At 40.8% G+C, this 24,682-nt stretch overlaps 1 protein-coding gene and 1 long non-coding RNA gene across 2 annotated transcripts; one reads left to right on the top strand and one right to left on the bottom strand.

Annotated features, from left to right (window-relative positions):
• Positions 1–817: 817 nt before the first annotated feature.
• Positions 818–24,240, top strand: LOC110991230 (G1/S-specific cyclin-D2-like). Its single transcript, XM_022256518.2, has 5 exons — positions 818–1,331; positions 3,593–3,808; positions 6,657–6,816; positions 10,775–10,905; positions 20,151–24,240. Exons 1-5 carry the CDS (start codon positions 1,128–1,130, stop codon positions 20,382–20,384), a joined length of 945 nt encoding a protein of 314 aa, XP_022112210.1. The 5' UTR covers positions 818–1,127; the 3' UTR covers positions 20,385–24,240.
• Positions 10,215–15,473, bottom strand: LOC110991231 (uncharacterized). Its single transcript, XR_002600120.2, has 2 exons — positions 14,730–15,473; positions 10,215–13,980 (listed from the first exon to the last, which is right to left on the bottom strand). It is a non-coding gene; the product is annotated as an uncharacterized LOC110991231 (long non-coding RNA).
• Positions 24,241–24,682: the final 442 nt, after the last annotated feature.

Here is a 24,682-nt window from a genome sequence, read left to right as displayed (position 1 = left end):
TTCCTAGCCCAGCGCGAGGCTTGTCCAGGAAGGGGACTGAATGGGGGGAGGGTTACGTCGACCATCATTGTGAAATGGCTTAGCAGCTGTTTCACGAATGCAGACTTTAGGGGGCAAGGGACAGTATAACTATCGGTATGGCGCAATTATATTAAACTTAGGCCCTAAGTAATTTAGAAACAAGATCTCAATTCTCATGTGGTCAGCTTGTACGTAGGCTATAACACGGAATGATTTAATTGTGGTTTTGCATTTTTGTGGTTTTACATTTCAGTACTTGAAACTCGGTCTATAACTATTTATTTCCTCACTCCATGATCTAACATACGAAAATTCGAACCCATTTCATTACATATTGTGTAAAGTGCTTTCTGTGTTCAAGTATACTTTTTGTTGGTTGGCCACCCCCCTGGCACCTTTTCGTGGCGTAACAAAAGCAGGTCCTTTTAAATTAACAAACACCATCTTGACAAAAATGATGGTTATTAATGACGTAGATACTGGATACCCATACATCTATCTACATGTCTGTGCTTACCGCTTGGTGGTGACAAAGCACAGTCCTATCACCACGCAAGTAACATGTACATGTACATGCACACTGTACATGTACATTGCAATATTGAAGATCTACATCCGTGACCTCTTTTTTTTTTGTACATGTTCATCCCTGTGCGTTGTGCGCGGTGCGTGCAGCCGAACGTTGAGGAGCTGTACAAGTGTGCCACGTGCTAATGTTTATTCATCAAGCCAACGTTCGTACATAATAATGCGTGCTGTTCGTGGTGATACCGGCGCGCCTTGCCGGCCTATGCGATATGCTTACGGGCTACAGTCTTCACATCAGTGTAGGGCCGTGTGGACGCAGCCAGCACCCCGAACTCGCCATTAATATCTTAGCGAGCCCAGACCAAAAAACTCCTGTTTTAACACCAAAACAGCGAGCTGCTTGGTCATAGGGAAACACATCGATTCAAAGGGGGTAAGCACGGCCCGCAACTGAAGAAAGCACACTGTCTCCACCTGGAAATCAATTATTTTGTTCATGTCTCATCTGTTTAGTTTCTGTTTAAAACTTCTAGAAAACTCGATTGTGAGCTTGATAAATTCCAGCGAAAAACAAAATCATGGCACAAATAGAACTTCTATGTTGTGAAGTTGAAAAAGTAAGGAGAGCCTACCTCGATCCAGTCTTACTTAATGACAGAGTTCTACGGAATCTTCTCGAAGTGGAGGAAAGGTATACGCCGTGTTCGGATTATTTTGGGAATCAATTTCAAACAGACATTAAACCTATCATGAGGAAAATGGTCGCGCAATGGGTGTTTGAGGTGAGTAGGCTTTTTTCCCCATTTCTTTCCTTTAATGTGCTTTAACTTCATGTCTGGATGGATATTTTATTCGCCTATAACTGTTATAACTATTTGCACACCTTGCTGCTTTTTTGCCGGGTGACTCCCCCGTGTTAACCTCCCCAATTCGCCCTGGCGGCGTTTGAAGTCAGCCGGCGATCAGCAATACCTCGTCTGACGTCTGTAATATCAGTTAGGCCTTACTGTGCGCGCTTGCACGTCTTTGCATCACGAGGTTTATTCGCCTCACGGCATCATATTTATTTTGTTAAAAACTGAGTTAGGTGTATGTACAATTTACGGCAGAAACTGCTCACTGACTAGGCCTACAATGACTTGAAATTATATAGCCATGGTACTCGGTACCCTGAACGAACAAATTAGGCTAGGGCCTGCGCCTAGCTAGAGGGGCGCTGACGTTCCATAAAGATTTTTAATGCACAAAGTATCGAAACGTTAGGACCTCGAACTTTAAAAAAAATTGCAGATTTAAGTAAATTTGACTGAGTGTAAGCGCTATGCATTTCTCATTCCATCGCTGAAAAACTAAAAAAAAAGTTAGCGCGAGGCGCATGTGCAAGGCTCGGCTGGCGTACGGTAGCTGTCGAAACATAGAGGCAGGAAAGGCATTAGCAGAGCAAACCGCCAACTTGGGTCGTACCACAGACCTGGAGGAGAATTTGTTGTACAACAAATTAGTACATCATGTCTTGTAATATATTAATAATGTAAATTGCGTCGGAAAATTACCCGCAGCAAACGTGGCAAACTAACTGCAGGACAGGCCCATATCGCGAAGCTCGGGAGTTTATAATTAGAGCCTCTTTCACAGCAGGCCCTAGTAAGTAAGCTGTAGATAGGCCGAGCTTTTGCTACTTCGTATAAACTTACGTCTATGGGTTTATTGAGCATGGGCTACCGAGACTGTCCATACACAGCCCGCCTACATGTAGGCCTACGTGAAAGAGGTTTACATCGCTGGATAACAGGCTTACTCAGTGTTATTATTTTAAACCACTGCTTTTGGGAAAAAAAACACGTTATTCCCCCTTTGTCGATTCTAGATTTATTTGCTATTAATATTAAGACCAGATGATCTGCGTCTTTCGGTGCCTAATTTAAAACCGCGTCTATGACAGTTGCCAACTTGAGCGCGCTCTCGGTGTTTGTGGTGCAGCGAAGTACTGCCCCTTTGACATTTCCCTCCGTTTATTCGCGGTTTTCCCGCTTCTTTCCTCGGTATCCTCTTCTTAGTTTAACTAGGCGATTGATTGTTTCCTTTCGAACCTGCTAAATATCCGGGGTTTTCTTGGCGCTAAACCTTGCAGTCAAGACAATGAAAATAACATCCTGGCCTTGTTTTCGGCAGCGCAAAAAAATGGTGACTAGGACTGTGTTGCTTTTTTTTCTCTTAAAACTCCTCAGTAAAATAGTTCCAATCGACCCGTTTGAGTATGGAAGATCAATCTATCGCACCCTTTTCCGACACATACGTTTTGAAAAACTTACTGTTTACTTCTGTTCAGCTTTTCTCCTCCCTACAGCTAAGTGGAAAAATGGCGCGCATTTTTTTCGTCATTGCTTTTCTTCGCTGTTTACGTTTTACACCCATTATCACCCTTTCAAAATGAATGCAAATTTCCTTTTTCATCAAAACTACAAAATTGCAAACCTGTTCTACTGGGAGGAAAATTCCAGCCCTATCCATTCCATCCCGATGGTACGACTACTAGCGTAACATATGTAGACTTTTAATTTAGTTAAGAAGAACTTTTAAAGTCACTCCTACAAGCCTCAGAAAATAAAAACGATTATCTTTAAAGTCTTTGGATGTGTCTTCTTCGTATGCCCTGTATTTCATGATGTGTATAAACTATAAACCCGAGATTTAGGGGCAGCTTTGTGTTTCGTCTGTTGACTTCCTACGCACCATCGTTGTTCTTGGACATGTTTAATTCAAAAACCACTTGCTATGAGAAATCAGTCACATGTCGCTCGAAAGTTTTAAAATTAACTGACATTTTTGTCAACCGTTCAAACATCTTTTATACTCCCTCATAATATGTGTAATTTTCCGACCGACCGACCTCCCAGAGGGTCGGAAGACAGTTCGGTCATGTTTTTTTCGCCTTCAGGATAGTAATGTGGTTGACCCATTTGATACTTTTTCCCTTCCTCCACACTCTGGCTTGCGATTTTTCATACCGGTGTCATCTCCTACATTATCTTTCCTTAACCAGGTTTGCGAGGAGCAACAATGCGAAGAGGAGGTGTTCCCCCTCGCAATGAACTATTTAGACAGATTTCTTGCCGTGCAGCGTATAAAAAGGAGCGAATTCCAGCTTCTTGGCGCAGCTTGTATGTTCCTTGCTTCAAAATTAAAGGACACCATACCTCTAACAGCCGAAAAACTCATCATTTACACCGACAATTCCATCACCTTGGATCAACTATTAGTAAGTATTATCCCCAAAATGGGTTTCGATTTTCGAGTGTTAATCACTTCCCTGCATTTCGTAAATAGTAGTGTCATTTTTTAATTGTTTTGTCGGGCTCTACACGTTTAAATATCGGGACTCCCTCTTTAGGTTTTAAAGAGAGCGATGGCACTGGAAAAGAGAGGGATTTGAAATTCCTTTTATCTCCACCGATAGACGGCCTCTAACAAGTGCTTTAGTGTCATTTGGGAATCGTCCGCTTCCTGTGGTGGATCCGTGATAAGAAACCGATGAATAAAGCACGAGTTAAAAGCCATGGGTTTCCCAGCTGCAATTTGTTGGGGCCACATCTGGTGGATCCGGAAATAAGTCCCCAAAATCTCATGCCGAATTTTTGTCATCGCGGTGGAGTCTAGATGATAACCAAAGTTGTAGGATTAGATCAGACGATCTGCCATCCCATTGGTCAATATAAGACTGGGTTGACAGTTTCTCTTTCGCGGCCTGCCACAAAGTAGACTTACACAAGGATTTGGAAGGTTTATGTGGGACAGAATTGATACATTTGTATTACTCTGGACCTTCAGAAATATTGTATCTTTTTTTCAGTGCGGTATCTGCCTAGAAACAGTTCTTTCTGTTCTATTTTTATATGACCTTGCCTGCCTGTAACCGTGTGGCTCTTTTTTCAGCGGCTGGCCCAGTGTAGTGGTTTTTAGTGCAAAAAAATCAAAGAGCGGCATAAAGTTTAGGAACATCCCTACCCCAAATTGTTGGCAGTTGATCTCTGTATTGAAAGGATAGGAGATATGGAAATTAGTGTCAATTAAGATTGATCTATAAAGGAAGATCTTTACCGGTCCCCTCCTTTTATGGTAGAGGGAGGTTGATCCCATGAATGACTTTTTGAAGAGCTTTTTGGGGGGCGCTGACGGTCATTGATTAGTGTAATAACATACCACTATTGTTTGCGTGGGAGTTGGTCAGAGTTCAAATGCCCTAACAAAGGGATGATGTGCCCCTACAGGTTCACTGTTATATAACCGATTGTGTGAACCTGAACCACTGTGTCAGAATCCGGTTGGCTTGAGGCATGGTGGCATTTCTGGGGAATGGCTATTGAGAAGGGAGCCTTTGTTGGAAGGAAGCCTCTGTGAAAAAAAAAGCTCACGGTTTAGATTGAAGAGTCAAGTTTTGTTGCGAAGATGGGGTTTGCTTACAGGCTTAAATTTATCATCTTACACCAGAGGAGCTTTGATACTGGTGTAGATATAGTATTTTAATTAATTAATTAATCTATTTATTTGTTGAGTGCCAAAACTCCTAAATGTTACATTTAATACTTTCAAAAGTTGCTTGGAAAACAAACAACAGGTTCAAAGATTGTTTTCATTTACACCTTTCCTGGAGAGCTATAACCTGTTCCTCTAACATTATTTATGAAAGCTTAATAACTCCAAAATGCTTGATTTTTAGCATTTATGGCATGAAGTTACTTTAAATGGCTTGGGTATTCGTCTTTATGGTGAGACGCTAAACAACTTATCTCAGTTTACCCGCATGGTTGCCCAAGTCTCAATTTTTTTTCCTGGGAAAGTTTTGAAGACTCCTCAACCTGGTAGCAACACAATATTGCCACTAGTCTTTGTTACTTTTGTGGTTTCCTTGGGGCATATTTCTACGAATGATCCTGTTTATAATCACCACGAGCCTGTGTGTAATTAGCACAGTACTTGGAGAGGTTTAAAGTAAATCTGATACTTCCTGTGTGAGTTGGAGGGGTTAGATGGTTGGTGGTCAGCTGGTTTGAGATCACATTAGTCATTCAGTCCTCCTCCTGTGAGGAGACAGACCATCAGATTGGGGTGGGACAGTTAACGGTAGTAGATCAGTCTGAAATTTTTTGTCCGGAACATGATGGGGAGTCAGGTTGGTGTAGCGGCTCTTTCCTTGCCTTCCACCTCTGCCATCTGGGTTCAAATCCCACCTAGTTCGGCTTGTGGATTGGGTTTTCAGTCCCAGCCTGATTCCGTGGGTTTTCCCTGACAATTTATCCTGGGTTTTCCTTCACAACTCTGAAAACTGAACATATCTTCATCATCTTCTCAATTGCCCCTTCTTGATCCTATGCGCTGTTGGATGGACAGCGATAACCCAGTTCATTTCCTCTGGCCTGTTCAGTTTTGCATAAAGTGTTTTTTTTTTGGATCATGTTTTCCTTGGTTTAAGAAATACCTGTGCTTCATTCTCTGATTGCTTTGCATCATTAGTTTATAATTTTTTTTCTGGTTTGATTGAGAGCATTTCCTCACTTTTTGAATGCAGAGTTCCTTTTGTAACTAAATAATAATTTATTCATTTGTAAAGTGCAAATTTCACATAGATATGTTCAAATGCGCTGTACAATGAAGACATTAAGCATGGAACAATGAATACGTTTAAACATGGTTGAGCCGATGGCATACAAGGGTGCCTCAGGCAGCCGCCAAATGACCCACATTCACCAACATAAGTAAAGGGGAGACAGTAAGAAGCAGTTACAGTTTAGAAGTGGGAGGACAACCCCAGAGGAATATTCTGGGAAAAACCCACGGAATCAGGTAGGGACTGAAAACCCAATCCACATGTGGACCGGGCCGAGAATCAAACCCGGGGTGGAAGGCAAGGAAAGAACTATCTTGCCAACCTGACTCTTGGTCAAACCAAAAATTGTTAATTGTACACTTATATATTCACTTAGTTGCTGTAATCTTGAAAATTGGACTAGATCTATAAAATCTGGAGTTTTTTATTCAGCATTTTTTCACTTGAATATTAATTTTTTCCGTTTCCTTTTTTGTTTTCTCCCTATCTTTTCTCTCTGCAGCAATTTGAGCTGATTGTGCTTCGTAAATTAAAATGGGACCTGTCTGCAATAACTCCAAACGATTTCTTGGAACAAATCCTCCACAGATTACCCATCTCAAAGGAGTGTGCCCAGAGACTAAGACGGCATGCTCAGACTTTCATCGCCCTGTGCGCAACAGGTAAAAAAATGGGCGGGGTTGGGGCAAAAAGGAACTTGTTACTTGAGCGTACAGGGCCACTGAGCAAAAAGCGTAGACAGAATTCCTGACTCATTGCAGGTTCATGGTATAAAAGATTGCAGCAGTTTTGTCTGTAACGCCAGAGGTACATGTATTTTGAGTTTTTCCATGTGGATTATGAATCTTCAAAGGGGAGAGGTGTATGGTCTGTGATGTACAAATGCCTGTTGTATTGAAATGTTACTTGCACACGCTGGATGCATACTTCTAAAGTACTCTTTTTACAGGTAAGTTTCCATTTTAAAACTTCTTAAATACAAGTTCATTGATTTTATAGCAGGGAAAAGAACTTCTGCAGTGTTAAAATTTGATTTGGGACATTAAAATAGTTTATTGTTTGGGAAGTTGTGCTGATCAAATTTATTATCTGGAAAAGCAATCACAAAGCAAAAACCCCTCATTCATCACCACAGTAATTTTACCTACCAACAGAGGGCGCTGTGCATGGTAACAAGGCCACCAATAGGCTAAGGGCATTGATCAGGGCTTAAGCGGGTGTCATGCTCCCACACATTGCACAATAAGACTGGAAAATACAATAGGCTGTGGAATGTGCTGACTGTTTGGTAGACATACTGCTACGTGTACATTTACATGGCCCCAAAGGAATAACAGCAAGAAAAGCAGAATCTTGGCAATTCCAAACTGTGCGTCCCGACAGGACTAGAGCAGTTCAAAGAAGTTTTGTCTTATTATAGAAGTTAGTTGTTTAACCCCCCTCCTGATCGGCCAGTTGGTTTGACAAGGATAGTGGCTCCATGGGAACAAGTATGACCTCAGTTGTGAACAATTTCTGGATTTCATCATGATTTCTTGTATCTGAAAACATGTTTCTGAAAGTGCAGATAGTCACTCCCCACATACCAAACCTACAAACTACATGATTTTACCTTGGAGCCTAGGCCCTTCTTGTTTGCCCTGGCTGGTAACTCCATAGGTAGTAAACCAGCTAACACCTTAGGTATTTTACTCAGGCATACATGATTGCATTGGCGGCTGTGACTCCAAACAGAGTTCCCATTCTTTAAGAAGTGTGGTATTCCACTGGTCACTGGTTAAAGTGAAGATCCTTGAGAATATCAATAAACCATGTATCCAATTGGCAGTTCTGCAGCGATGAAGCAAGTAGGCTCCGAAAAATTGCCATACCCCTCCACTCACACGCTCAGATTTTCATGATTTAATTCACAATTAGAGCCTACCCATTCTCTTATCTTCAAGGAGGAACTTGTACTGCCCCTTTAATCCATTGGAATTTAACTTAAAACTGCTATACAATGTAACTGCCCTTTCCCTCACCAAATGAAAGCAGGACCAAATGGACCAAAAGCATGCGTGTTGGCTTTTTAACTTTGAAGGGAACAAGGGAAGGGTAGGTGCTACCAAACACAAAAAGTAAACAGTTGCTGGCAGAAATGAAAGTTATTCCAGAAGAAGTTTTTTGCTGCATTCCACTTGGCGTACAAAATAATGAATCCCAAACTTTAACTACCGCTTTCTTTTAAGCTGTGGAATAACTTGAATTCCACTCTCGTGTTGACAAAGCCGGTGAAAACTAAAGGGACAAATATCTCCTGGTGATTATTTCAAGAGAAATTTAGTTTTGCAGATTTACCTGCAGACTCAAAGGAAAGGGTTAAAAGTATGAATGAACAGGTGGGAATTTAGCTCCCCCCCCATGAGAAAATTAGGGCCACTTGTAAAGTTGCCAGGGTTTCCTACCTAGGACACATATTCAGTCCAAATTGATAGTTCCACCTTAAGTTATAAATAATGCTTCAAATATCTACTCAAAAAAGTTTGTCGCATAGGCATTTTTTTCTTCTGGATTTCAAAGCCATCTTGTCATGCCATGTCATAGTTGACATGGTAGCTTTGTTGGATTTCCCTTTGTTTGTTTTGTGACTTTTCCCTCCCTTATTGCTGTTGAGCGGCGGTCACATTGATCATGCTTAAGCTGTTTCCTTCTTTGTCACGTAACATCGTTGTAACAAATGAAGTGATGAAACACCCTCCAGAAAATGAAATTGCTGGATTCAATCATGCGTAACTTTTGGCTAGAGTTCTGAACCCTTTGCACAACTTGCATTTTTTCTCCTGAAATCACTTATTTGAACAAAGATCACTTTTCTGTTTAGTCCTCCATTGTGCTGAAACTCAACTTGTATGAAAAACACAATAGCTATATGTATCGTTCCAACGTGATGCAACATAAAAGAGATTTTCTTGGTGTATTTTTCTTTCTTGAAAATCCTTTTTGAAAGAAAAAAATTATAACTAAGGATTTCCATGTAATTATTTGCTCTCTCTTTCCTGGTGAAAATTGGATTAGCAACATAGCTCTCTTCAGAGCAAGAGTCTCTCTCCCACGGTCTGCCTGAGAGAGCTACCTGGGTATGATGCAAAACAAAACTTTGGGCCTCTTCTGAGACTCATCCTGAGAAATGTGTCCCCTTGAGGCACCCCCTATTTTTCGAGGGGCTTAAGTGCCTCAAAGAAAGGAAGTGGCATCTCAAGAGGAACAGTGCCCGGGGTTGGTCCCTTTTCAGAGGAGAGCCCTAGCATGCCGGAATTTTTCAAAAGATTCGTAACGTGCACTGTCGTCTTTATTGACCACTTATTCATTGTTCCAGAAATGGACGAAAGTGGGGCTATCATTGGCAGCAGTCGCGGTTAATTTAAAGGAACAACCCACCATCTGACAGCATGGTTCTTGAATATGTGCTATCTGTGGCCAAAGAATTCAACATAAATGGCAGGGAAAAGGTCACTTCAAAAGAGACCACATGCCCTCTAATCCTAAATCTTAAAAAAACAATTGTTGGTTTGAGTCCTTTGTTAAGCATCCAAGTCAAAAGACAAATCAAGGAATGGTTTTGAATATTGAATTGAGTGAGCCGAGTTAAAATTTTCAACTAGGTATTTTTCTGAATTTGTTGATCAGTGGTGCATACTTAATTCCTATTTTAGGTACGGTATTTTGCACTTTTTATCAGACTTGATAAAGGTTGAGACTGTTTCAAAAATATAAATAAAGGGAATTTCAAGTTCTGTAATTCAACTAATTGTCAACCATTTCATTGTTTATTTAATGTAATTATTTAATACTTACATCACTTCAGACTTGCAGTTTGCCAGGAACTTGTTTGTGGCCTGTACCCCTTTTTGATGTAGACTGATATAATGTCACCTGAATGTGCCCATCTAAAGGATGATTTTTTTGGGTCAATGTGGTGACAGGTTAACCTATAAGATTTTGCTGTTTTCCAATGTATTTTGGATGTTTTATGAGCAAATGCCAGGCTCTCACAACAGTTGCCATTAATCTCACTGTAAGGTCTGTTCTTTCCTTCCATTCCGGATTTTTATTTCATATTTTAGAAACTACACATGCCAGACCCTTAATGGTATACAAGCCAAACTTTTTGACAGTGGGGACAATAGTGTTATGGTCCAAGTGTCATATTTGGGCTGGTGTTAATTTACAATGTGGACATTACAACCTTGATTTGTGGGGAAAGAGGTAATTTATGCTTTGATCCACCAGCTACTGTTGCCATTGATTCAGCCTTTATAAATCTACGAAAAGTGCAAAGATCCAACTAGTGTCATAGTTAACTGAAAGCATATCTGGCAGTTCTTTTTGGTTGACAGCTGGGGGGGGGATTTTGTGAGGACAGGTGACTTCCCAGAGCAGTTTCAGGTATTTGTACTTCTCACCCTTGAACCCTTTTGAAACCACGATAAATTAATTCTGCTGTATGCGCATTTTGTGCGGGAGATGCTGGATATAATTCAGTTTTTACCATTGTGTTTGCAAACACTGCAAACCTTGATCAAGTCAGCTGGCTACAACTAACATACTTAAAAGTTCTACCTTTTTTATTTTGTTTTTCAGAATACAGTTTTGCAAGGCAAATGCCTTCAATCATAGCAGCTAGCAGTGTAGGCGCAGTAGCGCATGGTTCATCACAAATGCCAATTCCGAAGCTGATGGACAAACTACACAGGATCACAAAGATTGAAACAGTGAGTAGTTTTATCCTTGCGTGCTTCCATTTAACCACCCATAGGTTGGTCATTGCTAAGTAGTGACATATCTGCTTTGACTATCTGTTTAAGTTTATACCTTCACTGTGATTGGCTGAAAGTTGGCATGCTTGGGGATATGTTAATGACTGTCTGAAGTGGACTGAAGTATTTTACATCATAATACAGTGTTAGCCCAGGCCCACTGTACACAGGTAAACAAGAGCTGACATACTTCTTCAAATGACTCTAACAGCAACCCAAAAAGCCCCTACATTGTCCAACTGCTAACTCTGTATACTCGGCTAGTGCTCAATTGTAAACTGGGTAAATTTATCTTGAGAACAACTTCGGAAATGAGACTTGTGTGCAGCACCAGCACAGAGGAGGAACTGTTTACCCAGTAGGCCCATGCCTGTAATTAGCACTTGTGCTTTTTTTATCGGTTCAAAGGACTCAAAACGAAAAGTCCCATGGCATACAAGGCCCCCCCCACCATACAATGTGTTTACCTAACAAATCCTAAACCCTTTTTAAACATGCCTGGAGGCCTGCCAACCTGTCCCATGGCAACCACTAATTAAAGACTACCTAGCAACTGGTGTCCAGAGGCATTTTGATTGGTCTGCGGTGTTGCCCTTGGAGTACCAGCAGCAAATATAACTTTTGACCATGGGGTCTCTCACTGTCCCCAATTTAATGTCAAACACACTTTGCACGCGTTAGGCAAAATGACTTGTCTCCTTCCCTGCTCGATCGCTATAGGTATAATCCACTCACTCTTTGTTTAGGGGATTGGTTTCCCAGTTTAGTCATCATTCCCTTTCTTCCTACTTTGCAGGCTTCTCATTGTTGGGCTTCCTTGTCAGCTTTTCACTGATCCATGTCAATGCTCCCTGGAATCATCCCACTACTGTTTTCTGTAGGCAGTGTACCATAAGACCGTGTCGTTACTGTCTCAATTTTCTGTTCCCCTTTAGAAATTCGGCTCCGAGAGGGCTTTTTTTTTCTCGTTACAAAATTCACAAAAACATTTGGTGGCTGTTTGTAGATGAAATCAGCAGACCACAGAATCCTGTTTGGCTGTGCCATGTCTTCCACACTGTGGCTAATCCTCATTGAAGCTTTTCAGAGCACCACAGTGCTACCGAATAAACCAATCTCGTGGATAAACATGGACATTTTCCTCACAGGCTCCTAGTTTGCACAGAACCGCCAGAACGATACCCAATAACTGCCCAGAAACATGTTAAATCCCTTGGCATGTGCACCCATAAAAACTGTGGCAAAGACACCCCAAAGATTAACACCAAGAGAGTGAAAAACTGCATCTACAATCACACTCCTTTCCATATCCCCGCCACACTTGTTTTTTTTTTTTCCATGCCAATCCCCCTTGAATTTTTCTTATTCTGAAGTCTTGTGCTTGTTTAGGCACACATTTTTAAGGAAAGGTGTTCTCTAAACATGACAAACTTTTGAATGGATGGTAATGTATTTTTTATTGACAGTGCACAGGTAAAAGTGCCCAAACACACTACACAGACTTAGTTTAATTATAAATGATTCGTAATTAGAAAGGTATTTGTGTGTGTGGGGGGGGAGACCTGACCCACCCCTTAGTTGGTGGAAAGGGTTCTCCTAAATTTAAAGAACTTGTACAAATTTAAAGAACTTGTACAAGTTGCTCAAGTTGCTCGAGTGGTTTAATCCAGACTCACTGTAGAGTACATTGGAGAATTTTTGGAGCGTTCATTTTCAATTTTCTCAGTTGAATTTAAAGAACTTGTACAAATTTAAAGAACTTGTACAAGTCACTCAAGTGGTTTAATCCAGACTCACTGTAGAGTACGTTGGAGAATTTTTGGAGCGTTCATTTTCAATTTTCTCAGTTGAATTCAAAGAACTTGTACAAATTTAAAGAACTTGTACAAGTCACTCAAGTGGTTTAATCCAGACTCACTGTAGAGTACATTGGAGAATTTTTTGAGCGTTCATTTTCAATTTTCTCAGTTGAATTTAAAGAACTTGTACAAATTTAAAGAACTTGTACAAGTTGCTCAAGTGGTTTAATCCAGACTCACTGTAGAGTACATTGGAGAATTTTTTGAGCGTTCATTTTCAATTTTCTCAGTTGAATTTAAAAAACTTGTACAAATTTAAAGAACTTGTACAAGTTGCTCAAGTGGTTTAATCCAGACTCACTGTAGAGTACATTGGAGAATTTTTTGAGCGTTCATTTTCAATTTTCTCAGTTGAAAAACAGATTACCATATAATGTTGTGGGACCAATATGTGTTAGCATATTTTCCGTTGGAGTTATATAAAAACATGTTTCCATTGTACATGCATCTTGATGAGAGCAAAAAGACTTTTAAACTTTTAGGAGTCAGTGACCCAAGCTGATGTCATAAAATTGGTCATGACCTTAGGAACCACATCATCAAGGGTTGAAGGAGTTTTTTCTCTGTAACCTGTCTAGAGGGACTTTGGAAAACCATTTCTAGAGTGGGGTAGAACCTCTTGGGTATAATTTGTGGCCAACTTTGATGCCTTTCACACTGTTCCCAGCCTAATTTGTAGTACATTTTCCTATGCCTTCAGCTAAATTGTGGATTGCATTCCAAACTGCCGGACAGCTTCTTGTCTTTTTTTTTTTTTTTGGCTTCAGTATTTTAGGATTTTTGTTTTCGAAAGTGGAGGAAATAGGACAATATGACAAATAGGAATTAAATTAATATCTTAAGTTTGATCATAAAACACTGGCAACAATCTGTGGCTAGTTGGTGAAATACAAAGATTACATGAAAGCTTTGGTTTGTTGTCTCGGTGGAACTGTTTGGAATATCGTTGACAGTTGGTTTCATTGATGTAGGCATGCATGATGTACGTAGATCCCATGTGACAGACTCTCCAGCTTTGCTGCATTGAAGCCAGTCAATTCAACTTTCATGGGTGAGCAGAATGCCTATAGAACATGCAGCATGATGATGGTCACCCCAGCTGCCATCAGTCTGTCTCCTGTCTCCATACTAAGTTCCCAGTAAATCCACCCTTTTCCTCCAGACTGGGGGTCTGCGATATCAGTACAAGAACAACAAAGCCTAGATAAGCCCACAGTTCCTGGACAATAATGTGTGAAACAAGGCGGGGATTAAATTGGAATTCCAATGGGTCTGGTCAGGAGGTGACCTGAGGTTACATCAGAATTGGAGCGCATTCCAATTTCCTGCACAATAAGGGTCTGCAAAGTAATTGCCCAGCTTTGTTGTGCTGTTGGCCACTACTTTTTATGCTGTGGCAGGTGCATGAATTTCCAAGCTTGACATCCACATGCATCATCAGAGCATTTCAAATGAAAGTATGTCATTCTGAATCTCAAATGTGTCTACACTGCATGTAGTTTTGCTTGGAAGTAACTTTATCTCATTGTCCGTGTGTGTCTAACAACTTTACATTTGATGGAGGACCACACAGGGCTTTCTTTTCCCGTCTCACAGAATAACTCCAGACCTTCAAAATGGACCTCAAATGTAAATTTCGCACAGGCACTTTCAGCACGGCACCATGCAAATTTTTTTTGGTAATGACTTTCTCTTGTCAGTGACACAGGTTGGCATGCAGTCTGGTAAACATTTCCTGCAGTTTTGAACATTGATGAGAGAGGCTTTTGTTTCAGTAGACCCCTTTGTTTTGGTTATGCTTTGCCAGTGCTCTATGACCTGACTGGCAACCTTGCTGTGTGGCCTTGCCGGTGCCTTTTTACCTCCCCCCTTTAAGGTTGGTCAATCATTTTTGATGTCAAAACCATTCTCCCTTTGTACCTTTGTGTGTCTGTTGGTGCCAGCTTCCAAGTCTTTCCCTTTGAGAATTTAGAGCAGCCTCTTCAATGGCTGTGCTGGAGAAGTAGAAAGTGATGTCTCCTGTCAGCTGACCTCTCCAACCACTAATGCTCTCTTGGTCCTTCCAAGTTCCAGCGCCCCTTGCAAGTACTTCTGTTTGCACTGCCCTGCCGCCAGTGCCAAAACTTCTCAGGTTCCCTCTGAGGTGGCCCCATAATTCAGAGGATCACCCTGTCTGCTCCCTTTTCAACCTCTTCCCTCAAATTCCTGTCTCACTCTCAGACAAGGCAAGTTTGTGCACACAGAGGAAGTTTACGCTGCAACAGGTGACCTACTTTTGGTTTACCCTCCCTGGAGTTGTTACCGTGGTGATATGGAGTTCTGCTACCTGATGGAATGTAGAGACAAGTTCATCAGGGCTGGTCAGCTCAGATGTGCCATTAGACACCTGTTAGTGGCTCCAGCCCCAAATCTCACATACCCTGAGTGACAGATGAAAATATTGTCCTGGTTTTTATTGGCACTGATAATCAATTAAACCAGTTCATTTTTCTCTGGTTTTTATTGCTTGGCTATTTGGACTGGAACAATAATTCTTCACATTGCCCTGGCTAGAATTGATTGTTGCTAATGGATCAAGGGCAAAAGCAGCAGGATTGCGCTCTTTTCCTGGTGAGGTTTCATCATCTGTTGGTTGAATAGTTTGAATGAGATCAAGTGTCACCAATAATAAGTGAGCTTACTTTTCACTAAACCCTACTAGCAAAGAGAGGTCACCCCAGGGTCAGTGCCAATGTGTATAGAAAAATAATCTGGGATTTGGACTTCCGACTTCTTTTCCCTCCACCCAAAACTGAGCGCTCACACAACAACCGAGAAACAAAAACAAGACCCCTCAAATGACCAACCAGTGAATTCAGCAAAGGTGCGCCATTATTTATTGATCTAAAATCAAGTCGTCTGGGGTTCCTGAGCAAACAAGCACTTGCAAAGGGATACATGTACCCTTTGGAGGGGGGATACTACATGTGCGTGGACCAGGTTTCCATGGTGCCCAGGAAGGAATGTTGGATTTGTGTCAAGTTTCTTGCCACTTCCAGTTGGCTGTCTACCTCTCAGCCTGTACTGGATTTCAGTCCTTTGTTTACGCATACATAGGACTGTCACCCACACCTCCGAAAATGACACACACACACACACAAAACAAAAGCTCTCCAGAAAGTCTTTCTGTCTGAATACTGTTCAAAGATTAGAGAACCGGTTTTCAGGGCTGTGATCTGAGTTCTGTCCAGTACATGTACATGTAATCATTAACCTCCAATTCCATCAAAATTTGTGTGGTTTGTATGTGAAGAAGACTGGTGGAGCAAAGCTGGGGCAATTTCAACTCCTCTTCTGAAGGGAAAAAAACATCACCACGATTGAAGTCAAATAATAAATCTGAACTTTAGGATTTCACCTGACTATTTTGAAGTACAAAAAAAAGTGTGTGTGTGGGTGTATGTGTGGATGTCTGTGTGTGGTGGGGGGGACACAGACGTGATTGTTGAGCCATGTTGATAAAGCCAATGAAAATTTAGACCACTGATTGACCTTCTAGCCTCCTATTAAGAAATCCTTGAGGCCAGCCAGGAATGGTCAGGCAAACTGAGGGATATATTGTTCCTGCGCAACCCAATGTGAGCTGATCAGTCCCTCTTACAAGGCTACTTACTTTACACTGGTGGTTCTGTTATTTCGGTAGGAATTTGGTACAAATTACATTGCCAGATCCGACCATGTGATCCAGCAAGGGCAAGCACCCTGATACCCTCAGAGTGGGTGGCGTAGATAAGCCTCTTGGTGAATTCTGTTTCTCTCTGTTTCTTGTTACACCCTTAAAGGGGCTGTCTGTACACAAAAATAAAGTTGTTCTTGGCATAAGGTGCTGGCACTGTGATGGGAAAACCAAAGTAACTGGCTAATTTAATGAAGAAGGAAACTTGATCAGTTTTGGAGACTTTACGAGAAAACGTGTTGGAAAAGTGAGTCTGGCAGCCATGTTGTGGCAGCAGTAATGAAACCGCGAGCAGGCCTTGATTTGACCGTCAAACCCAAAACCACCTTAAACATTTCTGTTGGTTGAGGTATGCGGTGTGAGTGGGCGGGGATGGGATACCTGTGGCACGACAGACACATGTTATGTGTGCAATCAACCTGATTTGTTGGTTTGAGATTGGAAGTTTTGATTTGCTCTGGACTTTATTCCTGCCCCACCATAAAGTTAGCTAACTTCAATATTTGTTCAGGGTGCTCTCCTTGTTTGGCCTGGCATACCAAGTACATAAATACACAGTGTGAGGGGGGTATCTGCTTTAGCTTTAGTTTTTTTTTGGGGGGGGTATCCTGTATCTGAGAGTCTTAAGTTGGCTGGTACAGCTCAGTGGCAAGTTTCCAATGCAAAAGTGGAAGAATAGACTGACTCCATAATTCCTTGTAGTGACAAATGATAACAGTCACTACACTCCTAGAAGTATTTTATTTGAACATAGAGATTCCAAGTGTTTATTAACATTGTACTGTTCGACAACTTAAGCTCAGGTATCTTTGGTGTCTAAAGTACAACGAGTCTAGCCCTACTTGTGGTGGTGGTTATACCAATTGCAGTACCGGAAGCAAGAACTTCTCCAGACTTCCTCCCCTTCCACTGTGGTCTAGTAATTGATAATATCTGCTCTGCTCAAAGTCGGATCCGATCTGGCCCCATTTATTTTTATATGTATTCCCCATTTGATGCCCGTATCGTCTTGCGACCATTGTTTATATACCACGGTGATACCTCCGGTTTGTCACGTTGCACAAATTGCAGCCGCCCCAGTGTCCCACTGAGGGGCCATCAGAAGCAAAGTGGCTTCCTCCCGGCACAGGCGACAATAAACCGGCGAGGACATACCCATGACCCCGGTTGTGCATTCTCATCAATTTGGAGCATGGGTTTTACAAAAGGCTGCCAAAATGAAAGTGAGGCTGACTGTAGCATGCTATGCGTCAACTGGCAGTGAATGATTCCCCGAAACTTGTCAAAAAAAGTGAAAAGAAATGACCCTGAACTTCTGTTACCAATCGCAAAAAGTGAAGAGTGCTCCCAGTGTATTCGGCTATTTGAAATTCTTCCCTGCAGTTCTTTTCACACAGCTAGAACAGCAACCAGAAATATCCAAAATTCCACTTCCAGACAAAAGTTCTTGATCCATGGCTAACAGGTTTTTTTAAAGAAACAAGTTAAAATCTGATGTAATATGCAGCAATGTCTACCTATGAGTAGGAAAGAAGAGGCAATTAGAATGATGCCATGTTGAGTAACCACACAGACAACGGGCATGGTGTATGTACGTGTACTTCACCTTGGCGGAAGTTTTAAGTAGTGATGTAAATGGGAGTCCCTCTGTGTGAGCCAAGGATTTATGTAGGAAATGTTTGCATTCCAATCACTGAGAAAAGCGGAGCGTCAGCTGACAAAACCCAACTAGAATTGACTCTGCCACCACAGAGGCATTGAGAGATTTATAAAACCATGCATAATGAGATTAAGTCCTTGTCCAATAGGCACCCTCTAAATCACTCACTTTTCTCACCCCTGAACCACTCAATGCCCATCAAACTCAAATTCTTGGTGTCAGACTTGAGTACACCAGGAAGGATTAAACTCCATAAAAATATTTAGCATCAGAAAGAGTTACATTTCATGTCAAGACGTAAGATCATTGTAAAAGAGTGGGAGATTTGGACAGATTGCCCAAGAATATTGCCAATGATGAGGCAGTGTTGTGGAAATTTTTTGAATCAGTTTTATCATTGGTCTGTTTAAAAAAAAACCAGAAGTTCTTCATGGGTCAAGGTTTTTTTACATTGAAATTTTATGCATTTATACATCGATACCTACAAAAACATACACCTTTTTTGTTCTATTATTGCATGATTTCCAGGCTTCCTTGTACTCATTTAATCAGTTCATGCTCTTTTTGCAACCAGTGAATAAGTTAAAGCAGTTGTGCTATTTATTATGCATTCATTTGAAGAAGAATCTCACACTCTTCTACCAGGCTGTATTCACAGCACGAGTTTCTCCAACTTCCTGGTATTGGAATTTAGAAGTATATGAATCGGTAGTGGCATTGCTCAAAACAAAACCATTCCAAAACCAGCCCCATTCAGTCACCAGAGCCAATACAGGAATGAGGCCAGGTCTCCCCAAACGCATCAATAATCACTGAACTTGGCAACACTGGCAGTATTGTGTGCACCGGAGTTGGCCCATTTCTGAACTTTTTTAGCAGACTTGAGAGTTTGCCCTGGCAGCCCAATACGCTGGGCCAACCATGGGAAAGAAAGTTCAATGCACGTTCCAGCTATGCCGCCATACAGGTGGTCATGCGTGTATATTAACTGTCCAGACAGGCTTTTTTTCCCCTATGGCATGCTGGGAAAGCAGCTTCGTTTTGCATTGAAATTCCAGGAGTGTTTGGATTTCTGCCTTTCTGCCATTTACTGGTTTTGCTGGATAGATTCCAGGCGCATGTGTGAATCTTTACATTACACCAGACATTGATCAAAGGTTGCTTTTGTTTACATGTACATGTGCCTTTCTTTAACATTACAATTGCTTGGAGTGGGATTATAATCTTTTCCTGAATTTCTTAAACTTGCTTTGCTATCTCTTCCCTTATTATGTTGATCTTTTCATTTCAACCTTTGATCTTCTCTCATACATGTACATGTATCAGTGACAACTACTTGATTACAAAAATAGCCAATGCTGAACTTTATATTTTCAGTTTTCTTCTTGCAAAACTGAAAATAAGTGACCTTAATGCTTCTGCAATGGCCCCTATTCTTTGGGTGAAGAAAAGCACTTGGCAACTCCATCGGGAAATTCCACCATGGACCAACTTCCGATGTTGGCCTTTTATTCTTATGGGAGGCCCGGTAGCCATCTCTTGCGGGCGGGCCTGCAAAGTAACAGCAGGTTGCTCCCAACCCAGCAGATTAGCCCAGGGGTTATTGATCAGACTTGTGTGGGGTTGCACACAGTAATAGGAATTTTATTACCTGGCCACTGATGAGGGCAGAGGGAATTAAGGCAGACCCGCTGGCTGCAATAGGCTCGACAGAGGCTTCTGACCTTCTTGTGGGTCAGGATGACCGAACGACCTTTCCAAAAGTGCCTTGGTGAAAATACTCAAAGGAAATACAACTGGAAAAAAATTCTGTGACAGAGATGCTGGATATTGCTTGGCTGGCTTCCTTGGAGAAAACGTTATAGGCCCGATTGAACTAAATGATCCAAAGCTATAGACACAGTTTGGAGATTTTTTATTATAACTGCTATGTTTTTGTTTCTTTTTTTCTTTCTACCCACTACAGGACTACCTCATTTCATGTCAGGAGAGAATGGAGTCCTTGTTATCTGACAGTCTGGCTCATCCGGCAAACCTGGACATTCCCGAGGCCAACAAGCACCATGAGAGTGAGTATGAGAAGGAGCAGCCCACAACACCGACTGATGTTCAAGACGTGTCCAAGCTCCTGGACCAGTCAGGAAGAAACATGGCAAAGATGGCAGAATCGAGGCTACCGGCTCCCCAGAGTTTATCGTAACGCTGGCTGGTGGTGTGGCAAGCATTTCCACAAGCCCTCCTCCTCCTCCCTTGTGGAATCTCTAAAGACTTCTAAAGAAGATGGACAATTGTATTATCTGCTGACAGCGCATTGAAGAAGTCTTCAGGCATTTTCACCGGGCCTTACAGTTTTATTGAGTGGAGGGGCGGGGAGAGACAGTGAAAAAAGTAAGGAACAAATTTGACTGGAATGGTACCAGTTCTGGATCCTTCTAGTGAGAACCTTATTAAAGTGATGTGTTAGAGTTGCATATCAGACAGTAGGGGGAAGACTATCCTTGGTTTTTCCCTTGGCAGGTCTTCATGCAGGGGGGCTTGAGGTTGCATTAAAATGGCTCTTTGACCTTTTAAACTCTAGGTCAGAGTTCACAGCAGGGTTGGTATTGTACAAACAAATCTATTCACTCTGTCCCACTTTCAAGCCTAGTCAACATTAGAGGGGTTTGCCAAATCCTGTCAGAGTTTGTTGGCTCTTTAACAAGCTACACATTTGCCAAATATTGCCATAGGAATGCTAAAGAATATACGGATTTGGCAAACCACATCAGCCAAAGTTGATAACAACCTCGCCCCCCCTGACTTTCTGTTTGGAATGCTTTGTCCAGTGACACAGCCACTTAGAACCAGTTGGCCATGTTGGACCTTGCTCAATTTATCTTTATGTTTGTTTCTTTAATCGTTGACAAGCAGGTGCCCGAGTAGAACGATTATGTCAGGGCTGGTCCCCTAGACTGTTACATCAAATTAACCCTTGACCCTTCACCTGCAACCTTTCTCTCAGAAAAAAAAAAGGATGTAAAAAATATGAAAAAAAAATAAATTTTGAAACTGTGAACCACAAAAAAAAAAAAATTGTGAGAAAGGTCAAAAAATTTCCAGCCCTGACTGGTGTTTGAAAGTGCGAATATTATACTGGTGTTAAAGACAGTGTGAAGCTGTAATTTCTGTGCATTTTAATGCAAATCCATTTTGTTGTGGTTTTTGTTGACGTGTTTTGTTTGTTTCCATATACTTTGTTTTGGTTTTAAGCATACTTAGACTGGTTGAGATGAAAACAGGGATATTAGGAATTGCATTTAAGTTTCAAAAATACATTTCTTTTTTCAATGAAAATTAATCATGAGGCCACAGTCAATATTTAGCTAAGTTCAGGCTTTTTTCCCTGAATAATCTGACATCAGATGGAAAACAAGAGAAACATTATTTTGTGGTGAATTTTTGTTTGTCTTTTGCAATATATTTAGATTGAATATATTCACCGGACAGCAGCTTATTATCAACAGTTGTGGAGAAAATGTAATGATTGTGTTTGATTCCCAAATGGAATCTTCCAGGTCACTGATACCTCACTCTGTTAAACTTTAAAATGTTGGCAGATTCCATTTGTGATTTGAGGGAAGAGTGTCATTCTATGCAAGTGGTGGTTGTGGTTTTATTGTGGAAATAGGATGGAAGATGAGACTGGGCCATTAAAATGGAACAGGTTTTTACAGTAGCGTCTTCTCAACAGTTTCAATGAATTTTTTGTGCACAAAATTTGAAGCATGTTCATTTCCTACATTGGTGAAAAAGTTTTGGACATACATTCAAGGTAATGTTTGCCCATAGTTACATTAATGTACATTATATAATTAAACCCAGGACCAAATTTGGCAAAAAAGAGATGAGTAGAAGATTCTGCATTTATGCAGATGGAAGTGCAGGTTTTTTCAGCCACTTTCAACATAATTTTATAAATTACAGGCTAGTTAATGTGTAATTGATAAACCAATGAATTCATTTTTTTGTGAAAGTGTTTTGAAACTTTCATAGCACCCAAAAAATGTGAACTGGGATTGGGTCATCAGATTAATTTTTTTAAGTACCATTTCACAATTTTGTGTGCGAAAATTATATAGCTATAACAACTGTTTGCAGTGGCTTTTTGTATCCTTAATTTTTTTTTAATTTAAAAAATTCTTGAAGAATGGCTTGAAAAACCGTCACTATGAAGTTGGAAAAAACATGTTTCCATTAGCTTTATTTACTTTGTAAAAGAATTCCTGCATTATTCATGCCCTGAAAAGGTTATCTGGGCTGTTTTCCAATACTCGACTTTGGCTCCGTCTCAGGCTTCAACGGTTTTTTTACTTCCTGACTTTCAAGTTGTAAACAAAATAGTAAGTCTTACAGTGCCACAAAACATCAAGTAAGATGCAAAAGAGCCAAACATTACAGTACTTCAATTTAAGTTAAACATTTCAGGCCCGCAAGAGAGGACTGGCTTCCTACACGAAGCCCGAGACGGAGACGAAGTTGAGTATTGGAACACGGCCCCGAGTATGTGCCAAGCTAGTCTTCCTGGCCACAGACATACAACAGTAATTTTCTTCATGGACTTTCACATTGGCACCTTTTTCCCACTTTTATTGCTGAAATTTGTTGAACGGGTATTATATTTTAAATTGCATACTGACTTCCTCTTTACTAAAATGCTTCCTTGAAGTACAGAATTGCCAACTATTCCCCTGTGGGTGTTGATTGAAGTTGTTTTCCCCCCTCACTTCAGAGACGCAATGCTGTTGAGAATGGGTCGGGAGCAGTCATTGCTTCGAACCAGTCTTAATCTGATACACGTACACGTTAATGTGATCCTTGTAACAATAGGATGTGCATCAGAAGGGATAAGGAGCTTATCCCCCAGAAGGCTTGGTAACCACTTGCTTTTCACTTTGTGTACACTTTTCCCGCAAAAGTGTTTCAAAAGAATGTACATATTTTTATGGAATGCAAAAATTTAACATTGCGTGTTAACAGTTGGCATGTCGGGGCTGTTGGGAACAGTATGTACTTTTTCACTTAAACTTTCTACAGAGTTCTTATATTGTATACAACTTTTTAGCCAATAAACTGTTGATTTTTTTTTACGGAGATTATTTTTTGTTACTAATTTTCTAGACCTTTTGGTACTAATTTCCTGGACCACCTTTCCCACAATGGTCTCATGCTGTGCACATTTTTCATGGTTTTTATGCATGTAACTTTTTACAATATTAGTCAGTCACTCAAAATTCCAAGAAAAGTGTATGCATATATTATGCTCTTGCATTTTGTATTTTTAGTACGGCTAGATTTGAGTCGAATGTTTTTGAGTGGTTGACACTGTCGTGATGAATATTCATTTTTGATTATTCACAGGTTTTGAGAGTTTTTATATTTACCCAATTGTTGTGATACTTTTTGTATAACCCATTAGAAAGCTGTTGACGCAATTTCTGCGAGTTTCCCGGTTTGCTCTTTTTAATAGGCAGTCTTTTTAATTTTTAGTCTGAGGTGAACTATAAGATGTGTTTTTTAAAACAAAAAATTCTAAATTCCAAAAAAAATATATCGAAATGTTGCCTTCTGTACAATCTGCATAATATGATAAACTGACAAATGAAACTTAGTATACGGCAGACCAAATGTTATAGCTTGTAAATTGGGAAAGCTTCAACATCCAACAACCATGTAATAAGTTCGTTTGCAGCTAACTTGGTGGAAAAAGTGTACTCCTTTTGTTTAAGCTTAAAACTGCATATTTATCCAACCGCTTGATTGCTTGATCAGCTTGTGGGTAAATGTCCGAACGTCCTGCAATGAGAAGGAGAAAAGTACTGCAAGGAAATGTGACCCCCCTTTTTATATAGGACTTTGACGTTTGATTCACCGGTAAGACGGAATAGGTGTTTCTGAAAAAGTCATTATTTATATTATGTGCACACAAGAAGGTGTGCACAAGGTATGGACAAAGACGATTGGTACAAGAAAAAAAGAGAGATTTTAATAAAAATGGAACAAAAATGTGAGAATTTAAATATTCACGTGTGTCTGCAGTTTGTTTACTTTGCCACAGCTTTTGAGAAGACAAAGACGAGTTTCTACTGCCATTCTTTGAAGTAAACTTAAAGTTTAGAGAGGCAGCATTCGACGCAATGAATAATACAATATGCGAATTGTCTTCTGCTCCATTCGGGTTGTCTTCAGAAGAGGGCGCTATGCATTTTTAACACTGGAATTCGCAATGCCCAAAGCCTCCGCTCTGCTCGAACTCCTCGGGCTCAAGAACTCGGATCGTTTGGAGTTCATTGATTTCCAAGAATTTGCCTTGGCGTTGAAAACAAAAATTTAAATCCACGTAATAGACGGTGTTACGCTACGTCGATAAAACTTAGCCTGTGTTGATTTTGTTCTGAGTTCATCTTATCAGCCCACCAGGTAGATCTGCTTTCTGCATTTGCAACTTCCAAGTCACGTTGC

This window comes from Acanthaster planci, linkage group LG03, assembly GCF_054643075.1.
Source record: "Acanthaster planci isolate LZ-2023a linkage group LG03, COTS_SCS, whole genome shotgun sequence".
NCBI classification, from domain to species: Eukaryota; Metazoa; Echinodermata; class Asteroidea; order Valvatida; family Acanthasteridae; genus Acanthaster; species Acanthaster planci.
Note: the sequence above shows the minus strand (reverse complement) of the source record. Positions and strands in the feature narration are given on the sequence as shown.